Source organism: Sapajus apella, unplaced genomic scaffold (genome assembly GCF_009761245.1).
Source record: "Sapajus apella isolate SASKATOON/1434 unplaced genomic scaffold, GSC_monkey_1.0 scaffold84, whole genome shotgun sequence".
Taxonomy (NCBI): Eukaryota; Metazoa; Chordata; class Mammalia; order Primates; family Cebidae; genus Sapajus; species Sapajus apella.
This window is the reverse complement of record NW_022437024.1, coordinates 1,235,696-1,251,285: the sequence shown is the minus strand read 5'-3', so window position 1 is coordinate 1,251,285 and position 15,590 is coordinate 1,235,696. Positions and strand designations below refer to the sequence as shown.

At 44.0% G+C, this 15,590-nt stretch overlaps 1 protein-coding gene across 2 annotated transcripts; it reads right to left on the bottom strand.

Moving 5' to 3' along the window:
• Nucleotides 1–2,905: 2,905 nt before the first annotated feature.
• On the bottom strand, nt 2,906–10,371 carry APOLD1 (apolipoprotein L domain containing 1). 2 transcript variants are annotated; one of them, XM_032253678.1, is made up of 2 exons: nt 8,578–10,371; nt 2,906–7,707 (listed from the first exon to the last, which is right to left on the bottom strand). In XM_032253678.1, exon 2 carries the CDS (start codon nt 7,339–7,341, stop codon nt 6,601–6,603), a length of 741 nt encoding a protein of 246 aa, XP_032109569.1. In that variant the 5' UTR covers nt 7,342–7,707; nt 8,578–10,371; the 3' UTR covers nt 2,906–6,600. The 2 variants fall into 2 exon arrangements, with proteins under 2 accessions (XP_032109569.1, XP_032109568.1); XM_032253677.1 differs by having other exon boundaries at nt 2,906–7,344.
• Between the last annotated feature and the right edge of the window lie 5,219 nt (nt 10,372–15,590).

Sequence of the window (15,590 nt, the reverse complement as noted above, 5' to 3'; positions counted from 1 at the left end):
CTTATAAATCATGTCCTTCTACTTCAGATGTTTTGTTTACAAGAATCTTACCATATTTGGGAGATTTGGGGGACCGTCGCAAAGTATTATTCTGTACATAGGATTCCGTTTTGTTTTGTTTGAGACAGAGTTTCACTCTGTCAGCCAGGCTCGAGTGCAGTGGCGCAATCTCAGCTCACTGCAACCTCTGTCTCCTGAGTTCAAGTGATTCTCCTACCTCAGTCTCCCGAGGAGCTGGGATTACAGGCGTGTGGCCACCATACCCAGCTAATTTCTGTATTTTTATTAGAGACAAGGTTTCACCATGTTTGCCAGACTGGTCTCGAACTCCTAACCTCAGTTGATCCACCCACTTCAGCCTCCCAAAATGCTAGGATTACAGGCGTGAGCTACCATGCCAGCCTGTACATAGGTATGATTAGAGCAAAGTTCTATGACTTTCAAATCACACCTACATCATTGTTTATTATAAATACTAACTTGCAAAACTATATGTTAATTTCTGATTGACTAACCTACTGACATAAGATTACTCTTTCTAATTGGCTAGACTGTTACTGCCAGGAGATTTTCTTTTTTTTAGACAGGTTCTGGCTCTGTTGTCCAGGCTGGTTGGAGTGCAGTGGCGCAATCACATTTCACTACAACATCGACCTTCTGGGCTTAAGCGATCCTCCCACCTCAGCCTCCCAAGTAGATGGGACTACAGGTATGCAACACCACACTCAGTTCGTTTAAAATTTTTTTGTACAGATGATGTCTCACCATGTTGCTCAGGGTGGTCTCTAACTCCTGGACTCAAGCAACCCACCTGCCTCGGCCTCCCAAGGTGCTGGGATTGGCCAGACACGTTGGCTCACACCTATAATCCCAGCACTTTGGGAGGCTAGGGTGGGCAGATCACCTGAAGCCAGGAGTTCGAGACCATCCTGGCCAATACGGCGAAACGCCGTCTCCACTAAAAATACAAATGTTAGCCAGGCATGGTGGCAGGCACCTGTAATCCCAGTTACTCGGGAGTCTGAGGTAGGATAATTGCTTGAACCCGGGAGGCAGAGGTTGCAGTGAGCCGAGATCGCGCCACTGCACTCCAGCCTGGGCAACAAGAGTGACACTCCATCTCAAAAAAAGAAAGAAAGAAAGAAAGAAAGAAAAGAGCATAACTATAACTTTGGAATCAGGCTGCCAGAGTTCAAATTCTGAGGCACCTCATGCTGGCAATGCAGCCTCTCAAATTCCTTACTTTGTTTAATAATATAGGGTAATTGTAGTGTGCAAACCATAAGATTTTTGCAAGGTCAATGAAATGACACAGGTCAAATTGTAATCAGAACAGTATCTAGTGAGTTCCCAATAAGTCTTAGCTATTATTATTGTTAAATATCCTATCTGTATGTTCAATATTATTGAAGTGTCATTTTATTTAAGCAGTGAGAAAAAATACTGTTTTTAAATAATAGTTTGATAATGCAGTTTTAATACAAAGTAAGGGCAGAAACAAATATCTGCTTATCAACCAGGGAGCCCTAGAAAAAGAAGTTTCACCTAAAAGAAAGATTTTTAGACATCACCCCTACCCCAAACTGCATCTACACAAAAAGCTTCTCCCAGTTAACAATTATTTTGGTGAATTTGGCGACCGCATTCACACAAATGCTGGAGGAAGCCAGGATCTGGCTGCTCCTGTGTGTAAGAGGCCTTGGCTATGACCCATGGCTAAAGCTCAGGGCAAATCAGGTCACAGGCCTGCCTGTCCTCCCACCTCTGGGGTTATAGTGTAAATAGAAAATTAGATTAAGCATTATTTTCTGCAGATATAGCTTCGTACAGACAGTCTCTATGTGTTCAGGCAAAGACCGTATCACAGGGCCTTCTCTCCATAACCCAGTGCTAATGCTAGTCAGGTGTGGGGGTGCCGAGGACCCCTAATGTGCATTCCTGGCCCCTGGATGGATCTTGCTTCATCAGCACGATTTCCCCTCTCCTAACAACTCTCTGGTTGCTAAGAGATTGTTTTCAGATCTAAGGGCTCACTCTTTGTCCTATTCCAGACCACAGCAGGGTTTACTTTTCCTCTTATGAGTTTGCCAGGAGCAAAAAGTAACATCCCAACCTCCTGTCAACTCAACAAGAGATTTATTGCAATTAACTAAAAGGACACTTGTTACTACAGGAATACCATATGTTTCAGCAAAGATAGGATCCCAGCTTGCGGCTGGCCTCTGCAAACAGTCAGGGGCCTGCCAACACAGCCTTTTTTGGTTGTACAGTCATTAACAGTGCAGCCTCCAGACCCAGGAATGTTTCCAAGGTGCAGCTGGCACTCAGATAGTGAGGTCATCTCCACAGCAGTCGCTCTCAACTGGCTGCAGCATCCACAATAGGCTTTTTGTTTGGATTGCTGGACCCCCTACTCAATGGTCACCCTCCTTTCCTTTCTTACCAGCAGAATCTTAATACTACTAGGGGCTACGTTGTTCTTAGCTAAAAATACATTTCCCAGCCTGCCTTGCATGGTCAAGATCGGTGACTTGTAAGGTTAAGTCCCCCAGAGATTTACAGGAAAGTTTTGCTTTCCTGATATACATGCTGCCCTTCACCCTCCCTGTCCACCTCTCTTCAGTGTTTGGATTTTGTGAAGGCTAATATGGCTGATTCTAGGTTTCCTTTCAATTCCTTCCCAAGTTATAATTATGTTCAAAGGTTTTGAGACTGCTGGAAGTCTGATTTCAAGGCAACAAGGGAATTCCTGTGTATGCATTGAATACTTTTAAAAAATTGATTCATATAGTTTGATCTGAATATTCTAAGTGAAAATGATTAAACATCTGCCCTTTTTCAAAGTTACTACTTCATACCCAAGGAAACATAGAACTAGGAAATTAATCATAGAAAGATCAAAAAGTTTGAGGAATGAGCAATTTATTTCAATAAAGGGAAAGCATTAATTTTGCTACAGTGGGGAAAAATAAACTCAAGAGTTGCTACGTTTGACTGTATTCCCATTTATCTCTGCACAATGTCTGTATCTCAGGATCTCAATTCACTCTAAAGTATTGATTGAGAAATATACCACGTTGGTCAGTGGCTTGGCATATCTGATTTAGGGAGACTTCCACAACCACTCCTCTCTTTTTTCTCCCAGTAAATACTTTTGATTTTGACACTTGCCATATTGGAAATGACAGGTGCCCAAGGGAAGTGCATCAAAGCAATTAGGATCCGAATGTTTGCTAAGGATTATTTTTTTAACAGAGCAGAATGTAGTTTTACTGAATCCTTAAAATGCAGAAACCAGTGAATCTCCTTTATTGTGAAACAAAACCACCCAAATGATTGCAAACCTGAGAAGCACTTAAACATTTAGTACAAAGATATTTATTTCTCAAATTCTGGCATTTTTGTGAAGTACACTTAATATCTAAATATCCCCCTTCCTTCTTCCCTTTTACAACATACATTTCAACCTTTTCATTTATAGAAAAGGTTAAGGAAAAGCCTTACTCACATCCCCATAAAAGAAATAAATAAATATTTGTTTCTAGAATCAATCTAACTGAAATTGACTAAATCTTGGTAGAGGCTCCAATCTTACTCACACTTAAAGGGACGGATGATGTTTTGTTATCAACACATTCTCATTAAGATAGCTAAACAGTCAATTAAATTATTCAAATGCATTCCTTAAGTTCCTACTATGTGCAAAGTATTGTTCCAAAGTAGACACTCTTCCTTAGATATAAAGTGGGCCACTGAAATCATAACTTCAAAAGTATAGAACTTTTGATACATCCAAAATATCCTAATGACAAGAAAAGTTTGCTGCTGCTGTTGCTGCTGCTTCCAAAAGCGCCCAGTTTATTTCTAGGGAATAGCTTAGGCATTGGAAGAATATAATTTAAACTTAAGCATTAATAAATGATAGAGTTAGGGAATGGTTGTACCTTTATCCCACAACACAACTAACAATGTGACGTACATCCCGGTGATCTAAAATGCTAGCATCTGGCCAGGCAAGGTGGCTCACACCTGTAATCACAGCACTTTGGGAGGCCAAGGTGGGCAGATCACATAAGGCCAGGAGTTCAAGACCAGCTTGGCCAATATGGCGAAAACCCATCTCTACTAAAAATACAAAAAATTAGCTGGGTGTGCTGGTGCACATCTGTAAACCCAGCTACTCAGGCGGCTGAAGCAGGAGAATGGCTTGAACCCAGGAGTCGGAGGTTGCAGTGAGCCGAGATCAAACCACTGCACTCCAGCCTGGGTGACAGAATGAGACTCTGTCTCAAAAGTAAAATGCTAGCATCTGGGTGAGGCAGTCTAGGAGATGACATCAGCTTGAAAATAAACCAATATACATTTCAAAATAAACCAGGATACAGACAATTGCAATTTATAGAAAAAAAATAAAAATATAGAAATATCACCTCCTCTCCCCAACCCCAGTACTGAAATTATACTTCCTCAGACATACTGCCATCATTGGGAAGGATGGGGGTTGATTAGGTACATTTATAGCATATTAAATAATTAAATAACAGAGGCACAGTTTTCGAAGGTATGGTCCCAAAAACTTTTCAACATTACAGCTGTTAAGAATGGAAATTGAAGGAATTGTACATATTTTCACTGACAGTTTCTTACAGATCCCAAAGTGAAAATGTAACACATCACCACCATAAGTCATGCTATTCTGTCTGTCACCCATAAGACATAACTCATAGGACATCAGGCTTGCAAGGTCTAAGTGCTTCCTTCACATATCTCTAAATTTTTATTTTTCCTGAACTAAATAGGTTCTTTTTCCAGGTCAAGTGTTATCTTCTGGCAAAACACGTTCAGGATAAATATGCTTCCTCAGTTATATATCCCACAATGCAAGCCTCCATTACAAGCTTAAACGCAGCTTCTGGCGTTGCTATTCAACACTCTCCACGCTTACTTAAATGGATCATTTAAAACACTAGAGGAAAAAAATCCCCCTGAAGGAGAGAGACATTCAAGGAAAGCAATGCTGTTTCCAGCTCATGCCTTGCCTTAGAAACTCAAACTTAATCTCATCTCTTGCAAAGAGCCTCAGCAGTCTCCCATTTAGAAACTTGCTCTTATTATTTTCTAAATGTGGTGATTTAATAAAATTAAATGCAAATAATAAACAATACTTAAATTATAAACTTAAAATAAATTAAAAAATACATGGACTGGCGCTTTTCGGAGAAGGTAGTAATAGAGAAAGCTCAGTTTCAGGAACTTCACATTCCTTTCTGTACCAGTTTCTACAATAAGTGGGAAACACTGCCCTCTACTGGGTTTATAGTGTTACATCCCTTAGTTCATATGGTGAGACACTGCCCCAGGATGCACATGCGCGTGCACACACACACAATCCTCTCTCTCTGGCTCCTGGGACACAGTCTGTCTTTTGTCAGACTTCGTGAAAGCTCATTGAGGGGATTAGAAGTTAGCATTTGTTGCACTGCTTTTCAAACCTTAGTGTGCCACAGAACCACCTAGAGAAATTGTTCAAACTCAGGTTGCTGGGCCCCACATCCAGAGTTTCTGATTCCATAAATTGGGGGGTTGTGTCCAAGAATTTGCTTTCTAACAAGTTCCTGGGTGATGTTAATTTGCCATTCCAGGGACTACACTATGTGAACTAGCACTATGCTGGGCACTTTGGCTCATTTAATGTCTCACAGCAGGGTGAGGTTTTATCATCTCTGTTTTACACAGTTTCAGAGAGATCAGGTGGCTATGCTCACACAGTAGTGACAAACCCTGTCTCAAACCCAGGACGGTCTAACTCAAAACCCATCACTCTCTTCTGAACACAATGGTTCTGGGAAATGAAGTTATCAGTCGCTCCATCTATCTGGGCCTCAGCTGCGTCACGTGAGGGAGCAGGACTTAGATGATGGTTTGGCAGCTTCCCCTCTGAGTACTTGGAGGACTGGACTGGGAGCCACTCAAGAAAGGCCCACTCCATATTCAGGCTGCATCTGGGAGTGGGTGAGCTGAGAGGAAAGCAAAGAGGAACAGGGTCCTCTCTGGGTCTTGAACCGTCCTACAACGTTCAGAGAAGGGCTGATTTGCTCTGAATTCTGGAGTTCTTTGTATCAGAAACTCTAGCTAGAGAGGCAAGTGCCTGTCTTTAAAAAGCAAGTGCCTCCTCTCACGGGCATTTTGAGGACTTCAAAGACCAGTAGGACTTGGCGAGGACCCAGTGGGTGGCACCCTCTCCAGTCTCAGCTCTAGCCACCAGGGCAGGGTCAGGAACCCTGAAATAACTTTAAAACAGAAGTGTCTGTCCAGCTGTGTTTAGACAGAAAGGATTTGATAAAAAGAAAAACAGTTTTGGGGTCACATTCTTCCACTAGAATCACACAACTGAAAAGTCCGTAGCACTCAGGCCCAGGCAGCTGTCACGGTGATGGGAAAAGAAGGACTGTGGGGACCCACCCACTTCAAAAACAGTTTTTCTCATCTTTTGCCTTCGGCTCCTAACCCAAGTTGGTGTTTTCCTAAGGGAGCTACAAAATCTGGAGCATCCCATGGGGATGATTTGCTGGCCTCGGTCATTAGGAGGAAAGGATGTTCTCAGAACAACAGCTCTGCACGTTGGTCAGCAGAGATCTTGAGGTCGTGGCCACGGCTGAACTTGGTGGAGAGCTGGACGCGGGACTCCAGCTGCTCGCTGAGTTCGTCCAGAGCCCCGGTGCAGGACTCCAGGCTCTCGGCCAGTTTTTGAATCTTGGCCTTCAGCACGGCCTGGCTAATCTTGGTGTTCCCTTCCGCCCGCCTGGGGATAAGGAAGCCACGTGAGCCAAAGAAGACGATGAAGTAGACAGAATTGTATAGGGCGATGGAGGCGTTCCTCCCGCACTGCAGCAACTGGCGGTCCCCGCAGCCCTGCCAGCGGCAGAAGAACTCAAGGCAGCTCAGGATCTCGCGCATCTGGTCCTGGCAGCTGGCCGCGATCTCCTGCACCCTCCGCAGCTCCCGGGAGTTGCAGAAGATCAGCAAGAGGTCGGACGTGATGGTGACAGCCCCTCCGGCTGTGGCCACCCCCAGCCCCACGGCCGACGCCACCAGCGAAGCTCCGAGAGTGACGGGGCTGAGCGAGAGTCCCACGATGGCGGCCAGGGCGCCCGCGGCGCTCAGCGAGCTGCCAGCCACGTTAGCTGCCAAGGAGCGTCTGCGCAGGCGCTCCAGACGTCGGACCACCTCGCGCAGGCGCAGCACCTGGCCGTGCAGCAGGCCGCGCCGGTCCAGCAGCAAACCCTGGAAGCGTCGCAGCGCGTCGGGCCCTTGCGGCTCCCGGGCTGCCGGCCTCTCCATGCCCTGCGGGAACACAGACAACGATCAGCCTGGAGTCTCCAAGCCAGCCGCCGCTCCCGCCCCGCTTCCCGGGCCCCCGCGGGAAGTTGGCACGAGTTCAGCGGAGCATCCCCTGCAACGCTAGGGGAACGGGTCTGTTTGCAGTGGATCGTGGGTCAAGTTCTCATGGAAGATCTGTTCCGGAATCCGGGTGGAGCCCCACAAGTTCTCAGGGCCTTATCTCTGCATATGGAAACAGGAATGGTGCCATCTTCTGCTTCTCTCCCAGGGAACGCTAACGATGGGCTTCGTCAGCTATGTGTTAATAAGATTTAAGCTGGGAGGGGCGTGGTATTAGAAAGCTTCTCCAATACTGAGGCCTTTGCTCTATTTAAGATGACACTTTGTAAGTGGTAGGTTGTACAGTTTGCAAAGCCCTTTCATTATTTGAAAATTGGATCCTAGGAGTTTTGCAACATACTTTTCTCTCTTTCTCTAATAAATGAAAAAGACCTCACCAAAACCTCAAAAATCATATTTTCTACCAAGCAGAAGACACTAATCTAAGTTAGATGCTTGCCTGAAGCAACTCTTCTGCTTGTGAGTCTTCGAGGCTCTTTTCTTAGAATCAAACCTAAAATGAGGTTTGCACTCTTTATTCTAACTAGGGCTATTTATTCTAACTAGGGCTCCTTGGGCCTTCAGAAACATCAATCTTTGCTGGTGCTTAATTTAAACTAAGTTACATTAAATACCATTATGTCTCTTTATTATGAAAGTTTCCTTTAAAAAAATGAGTAATGGTTGAATAAAGTGGCCAAAATTTTTGTTCAACAACTTGTACTAAGTTGAAGCCAACTGAAGATGACTGACGAAGATATTAGCAAGTTGTACATCTTTGTGGAAAAGTACATTCAGCCTAGTTGCCAAGATTCCCATCTTCATGTCCACTGTACTCTTCATTATTAGGAACTTCTTAAAAGTGGCAAATGACCCATAGAAATAGAGCATTTCAAAGCTGTGAGCTATCAGGGCAGAAACTATTATTCTTGTCTGGAAGAATCACCTGCATCAGACATGTTCTAGAAGCACCTGATCCTTCACAGAGCCCAGGCTAGAATCCTCATCTCCTGACTCATAGGACTTAATTTTACTTCCATGTTTCCATAATCCAGTCCACCAGGAATAATTTTCCAGGTAAAAAGAGAAAATGAGAAAAAGTCATCCCAAATATATGCCTCCGTGTTCCCCACTTACCATTCACTTCTGGCTGCCGTTTCTGGATGAATGTGCTTTATAGTTCCAGAAAACCAAAGTAAAATCTGAGGCCGTTTCTGGATGAGTGTGCTTTATAGTTCCAGAGAACCAATGGCTGCCCTGGGAAAGCCTTGTCTCATTCTGAGAATTTGCCATTTCCTGCCCTGACCCCTGCTGCCTTCATCCAGAAGGATGTGACATGGTGGAAAATGACCTGCCAGCACAGCACATCCCGTATTTAGGAAATGAACATTGTGTGTTCGCTTTCCCCCAAACTCAGGAAGAGAACCGCAGGCTCTTCCCTAACTTGAAACAAGTGTGTTGTCATTCTCCCGGGGGGATACCCGCCTTTCCTCTCCTGAGAATAGCTAATGACGCGATAGTAAAGGCCTTCAAACGCACCCCAGGCTGACCAATTACAGTGTTTCTTCAGGCCAGCATTACAAAATCATATTTTAAAAGACAAGGGAGGGGGTGGAAAACCCTCATATCTGATATAGCCACTCATACTCCACTGCTGTATTTTTAAAAGCATTGTGAATCTGTGAGTGGCTGGAGCCTGTGATCCATTTGGCATGTAACGGGTACCCTTTAGTCCTAAGAATGCAAGGCCACACCCACAGGAAGTGCTGCGTGCAGATTTGGGCATCTCCAGCTGTGGAGAAGACATTGAAGGTCTCGGAAAGGGCACACTCCAGGCAACGTGCGTCAGAAAAATCAGTGGGGACAGGCTGCAAGAGAAGCTAATTACACACTTTCAGCCGCAGCAGGGTATTGGCTTCCCAGGTTTTCATTTGAAGTAGCAATTGTAGCCCATGTGATAGGGAAATGAGTGGATTCTGTCTACAGGGTAGTGAGGCATGGGCTGAAGGGCAATTATTTTGATAATTCAGCAGGGAAAAGTGAGTGTAGCTTCTATGGACTTGGTGCAGACCAGATCACATGGAACATAGATATCTCTGGGGCATTCAGAGGTGGTTGGAGCTCATCCTGGGAATTCAGTCCTACTACAAGGCCTCAAATCCATCCATCGTCCTTCTAACACTCACCTGCAGATAAGGAGGGGCAAATTCGTTTCTCACTTGAATGAGGATTGTCTCAACTCTCTGGCTTACCTGGAAAGCCTTAACAGCCATATCATTCTGGAACATGATTAAATCCCCCACCTTTATGACTGTACTTTGTATTTATCAACACAACAACAGCATTGCTACTACTTACAATTATAGTCCTTTCAAGCTTGATTATTCTGGATTTGGTCCACTTCCAAATATTCTTGTTACAGCTCCTCAAAGGATAACTGTTACCTCGATCTAGATGCCTCCGCTGTCTCCTTTTGATGTTAAAAGTGGAAGAATATCCTCCTCTGTCTCCATATACATGGTCATTCCAAATGGGATGTGGGCCAGGGTAAACTGGGGAGATAGACAGGAGGGACCATACCCCTGATTCTTCAACTGATACATGTTCCTCTAACTTCCCTGGACATCATCTTGTATGTTTTGGGTTTAAAGGAGCACAATTCAATATTTTATAGATGAGGAATATTGCTGGGATGCAGGGTCTTCTTCAGAGCGTCGACACCATAGTTCAGAGGTAGGATGAAGAACCAGGAGGTAAAGGAGAATAGGCAGCATGTATACTAACCTCAGCCAGCATCTTGGAATTTGTTTTTCTCTGTGTTGAAAACCCATTTTCTTTGTATTGCCTCTTTATGGAGGCAAAAACCATTGAGTTATTTGACAGTTTGGGCTGAAGTTTTACTGCCCATAGAAACCTTGTACTTTGGCTGGTCATGGTGGCCCATGCCTGTAATCCAAGCACTTTGGGAGGCAGATGGAGGATCGCTTGAAGTCAAGGTTTCGAGACCAGCCTGGTCAACATAGTAAGACCCCATCTTTACAAAAAATTTTAAAATTGGCGAGGCATAATGACTCATACCTGTAGTCCCAGTTATTCAGGAGGCTGAAGCAGGAGAATCACTTGCACCCAGGAGGTCAAGGCTGCAGTGAGCTATAATGGTACCGCCGCAATGTGGCCTGGGTGATAAAGTGAGATCTCATCTCAAATAAAAAAGTAAAAAACCGCAACTAGGCCGGGCGCTGTGGCTCATGCCTGTAATCCCAGCACTTTGGGAGGCCGAGGCTGGTGGATCACCTGAGGTCAGGAATTCGAGACCAGTCTGACTAACATGGTGAAACCCAGTCTCTATTAAAAATACAAAAAAAAATTAGCTGGGTGTGGTGATGTGCGCCTGTAGTTCCAGCTACTCGGGAGGCTGAGACAGGAGGATCGCTTGAACCTGGGAGGCAGAGATCACAGTGAGCCAAGATCAAGCCACTGCACTCCAGCCTGGGCAACAGAGTAAGACTCTGTTTCCAAAAAACAAAACAAAACAAAAAACTGGCATTTCACGTTGTTTATAAGAACTGACACACTTGAACTTAACAATTTCAATTCAGCATTTGTTTACTTTTTTTTTTTTAAGACAGAGTCTCAGTCTGTTGCCCAGGCTATAGTGCAGTGGCATGATCTCAGTTCACTGCAAACTCCACCTCCTGGGTTCAAACGATTCTCCTGCCTCAGCCTCCTGAGAAGCTGGGACTACAGGCACGCACCACCAAACCTGGCTAATTTTTGTATTTTTGTAGAGACAGTGTTTTGCCATGTTGACCAGGCTAGTCTCAAACACCTGACCTCAGGTGATCCGCCTGCTTCAGCCATTCAAAATGCTGGGATTACAGGTGTGAGCCACCATGCCCAGCCAGCGTTTGTTTACTTCATGTAGTAAAGACACAATAAGAAATTTGAGGAACAACAGCTCGGTTCTTGAGATGCGAGTCTGCCAAGACTCCCAGCCGAATAAAAAGCCACTTCCTTCACAAAAAAAAAAAAAAAGAAGAAGAAAGAAATTTGAGGAACAAATGAAGGCATCTTGATCAAAAGTTCTGTGTGGTCAATTTCCCCAAAAAAATCTGTGGACCACATTCTCAAACTTCCTTTATAAATTATTTGTTGGGCACTTCCAACACATCACCCTGGAGAGACTACATTAAAAACAGTGGCTGACCCTCAAACTGGGCTTCAGATCTGTTCAACTCTTTTTTTTTTTTTTTTTTTTTTTAGACAGGGTCTCGCTCTGTCACTCAGGTGGAAAGTACAATGCACTATCAGGCCTCACTGCAGCCTCAACCTCTTGAGCTTAAGTGATCCTCCTGCCTCATTTTTTGGCTTTTTGGAGAGACAAGTTCTCACTGTGTTAAACTCTTGATGCAGCTGAACTGCAGCATTAGCTATAGTAGTTTGAATTCCATAGGGAAATTCAATGTAGGTAGAAAAGAGATAGAGAACTTTTTAAGGATAGGAATCTCCAGGCCCCAGCCCTGGAGGTCTGGAATGGAAGCTGGGAAAATGCAGGTGATTCCTACCTGCAGCCGGGTTTGTGAACCACTGCTCTAGGAACTGGTAGTTTTCTGACTGCCGGTCACGTGGCAACAGAAACAGTAAGTCTAGTGACGGGACTATGTTAGCTAGGTGTTTATACAGTTATTAACAACCCATTTGCATTAGGTCCCTACTGAAAACTATCACATTTTAAAGATAAAGTGATAATTATGCTCACGGCCTCCCAGAGGCCTGGGCCACTTCCATTTTTTGAGGCTGTCAGTTTTGTTTTGTTTTTTAATTTTTTTTTTTTTTTTTTTTTGAGATGGAGTTTTGCTCTTGTTGCCCAAGCTGGAGTGCAATGGCACAGTCTCAGCTCACTGCAACCTCCACCTCCCAGGTTCAAGCGATTCTCCTGCCTCAGCCTCCCAAGTAGCTAGGATTACAGGCCCACCACCACGCCTGGCTAAGTTTTTGTACTTAGTAGAGACAGGGTTTCATCATGTTGACCGGGATGGTCTTGAACTCCTGACCTCAGATGATCCACCTGCCTCAGCCTCCCAAAGTGTTGGGATTACAGGTATGAGTCACCGTGTCCAGCCTCTCAGTTAATTTTAAAAACGAAGAAATTCTGTAATGGAATTAAAAAATTGTGGCTTATTTCTCTTAATTGCAATGTAATATATCTTATAATATTAATATTTTGCTACTCACAATATAATCATGGATTTATAAAATCTTAATTCATAGTGCACTAAGTGGAAAAGTAGCATAAGTTTAAAGTTATATGATGAGGACTTTTTCCTTTTAATCCTTAACAGTATATCTCGGTGACTAAATATAGGACCTCTTTTGGAGACATCGAAATATAAAATTGAGGGCAGGCGTGGTGGCTCACCCTGCAATCCCAGGACTTTGGGAGGCCAAGGTGGAAGAATCACTTGAGCTAAGGTGGGGTGGGAGGATGGTTTGAGCCTGGGAGGTGAGGCTGCAGTGAGCCAAGATGGCACCACTGCACTCCAGCCTGGGTGACAGAGCCCAGGAGTCCGACACTAGCCTGGGCAACATGGCAAAACCTCATCTCTACAAAAAACACAAAAATTAGCTGGGCATGGTGGCCTGCACCTGCAGTCCCAGATACTGGGAAGGCTGAGGTGGGAGGATCGCTTGAGCCCCGGAGACAGAGGCTGCAGTGGGCCAAGATTGCCCCACTGCACTCCAGCCTGGGCAGCAGAGCCACACTCTGTCTCAAAATAAATAAATAAATAAAATTAAAATAAAATTGAAACAACTCATGAATGTGAGGTTTAGTCCAAAGGTCTTGCAGACTTTCCTTTGTTATCCGTTCTAATATGTACATTCACCAAAATAAAAATAAATTCGACCAGGCACGATGGCTCATGTCTGTAATCCCAGCACTTTGGGAGGCTGAGGCAGTTACCTCGGTGGCGTGGGCCTGTAGTCCCAGCTACTTGGGAGGCTAAGGAGGGGTGGGAGGGTGGTTTGGGCCTGGGAGGTGAGGCTGCCGTGAGCCAAGATCGAACCACTGCACTCCAGCCTGGGCGATAGAGCCAGACTTTGTTTCAAAAAAAAAAAAAAAAGTAAATTAAAATAATAGCACATATTCCCCTGAGGATTTTTGTCCGTGATTTTTGTGAATTTCACCAGAATGTAAATGCTCTAGAACATAGTCAAGCTCTTATAGTTGCTTGTTGAATTTAACTAAAGAAAAACGTTTTGTTCACTTAAAGAAATATCATTATTTTTATAACAATTTTATAAGAATTTAACATAAAATTTTCTCTTAGAATCTACAATCTGGGAAAACTTAGAGTACTTATTCTTCAGAAGACTTCTAGAATGTCTATATTGCTGGCATATTATTATTATTGTCAAAAAGTAAGTATTATTGTCAAAAATTCATGAAACTGTACAGGAAAATAAAGACCCAACAAGCATTGCCATCCAACCATTTTCATTTCTCCAGATTGCCCTCCAGTCTTTGTTAGTGTACACACACATCCTTAATCACTAGTGTTTAAACACTAGCCTGTGTTCTTTTTACTACTTAACGTTCCTGCAGATAGATACACACTTGGCTATGTTGACATAATCCTCACCTCTGTCATTTTTTAATAGCTATGTAATAATCCCATTGTTTGCTTAGTCATTTCCCTGTTAGACACTTGGATTGCTTCCAGGGTTTTCACTGTTATAGCTAGAGTTGCCAGGACATCTGTGTACGTTTTTTTGTTTTTTTTTTCCTTTGGATTATTTCGTGGAGGGTATTCACAAACGGGAAAATACCACGTTAAGGAGAAAGAACATTTTCAGCTTTTGTTATATATTGCTATATTGCTTTCCAGAAGAATCCATTTATAATGCCACCAGCTTTTGTAGGAATAGGGACAGAAGGCTTTCAGACTTTTCTTATGTTAATGTTTAATTTGGTCCAGTTCAGCTCCACTAATGTGCATTAAACACCTACTGTGTGTCAGGCATCATGCTAGAGTCTGGGGACAAAAAGCTGAATAAGATATAGTCCCTGCTTTCCAGGAGATGGCAAATCTACTGGAAGAGAAAAAGACGGGACATAACATTTAATTTAATGTGGGAAATGCCAGGGGTGTGTGCTGGGACCAAGAAAACACAGGGAAAGTGCATGCCAAGGAAGTACTAGGAAAGACTTTCTGGAAGCACTGACATGGAGCTGAATCTTGAGAGTTAAACAGAAGTTATTTGGACAAACATTAGGAGAGAGAGGAGGGCAGGCTGGACAAAGGAACAGAATGGACAAAGGCATGGAGGAGTGTCCAGGGAGTTTCAGGTAGTTAAGTGTTGCTGAACATAAAGTGGGAAGCAGAGAAGAACCGAGGATGAGGCTGAAGGGGTAAGTAGAAGCCAAATCACGGCAGCTTTCCAGTGTCATGTGGGAAAGAGGGAGCCACTGAAGGCGTTCATCTGTGGCCTTACAAGGCTCAGTTTGACATCACTGATGGCTGTGTGAAGGATGGTTTTCAGAGGTACACAACTAAAGCCAGGAGACAGTTGGAAGGTTATTGAAGTAGTTGACAGAGATTATTTCAGATTTGGCCAGTGTTGCTAGGATGGAATGGAGTGGATAAATTACAGAATGTGTTTTGGAAGCAAAATTGGCTGATCAAACTGACAGAAGAGCAGAAGATCAAACACCGCATGTTCTCACTCATAGGCAGGTGTTGAACAATGAGAACACATGGACACAGGGAGGGGAGCACTACACACTGGGGTCAGCTGGGGGGAAATAGGGGAGGGATGGTGGGGGTGTGGAGCTGGGGAGAGACAGCAAGGGGAGAGATGCCAGATGTAGGTGATGGGGAGAAAGGCAGCAAATCACACTGCCACGTGTGTACCTATGCAACAATCTTGCACGTTCTTCACATGTACCCCAAAACCTAAAATGCAATAAAATAAATGGGGGAAAAAAAAGACAATGTCAAAAAAAAATTGGCTGATCATACCTAAGGCTGCTCTGACAGGGTAGCCGTCACATCCACTCACATTCTATTAGCCAATCAAGTTGTGGCCAACCCAACATTAAAGGGCTAGGTGATAGGCACGGTGGCTCGCTCCTGTAATCCCAGCACTTT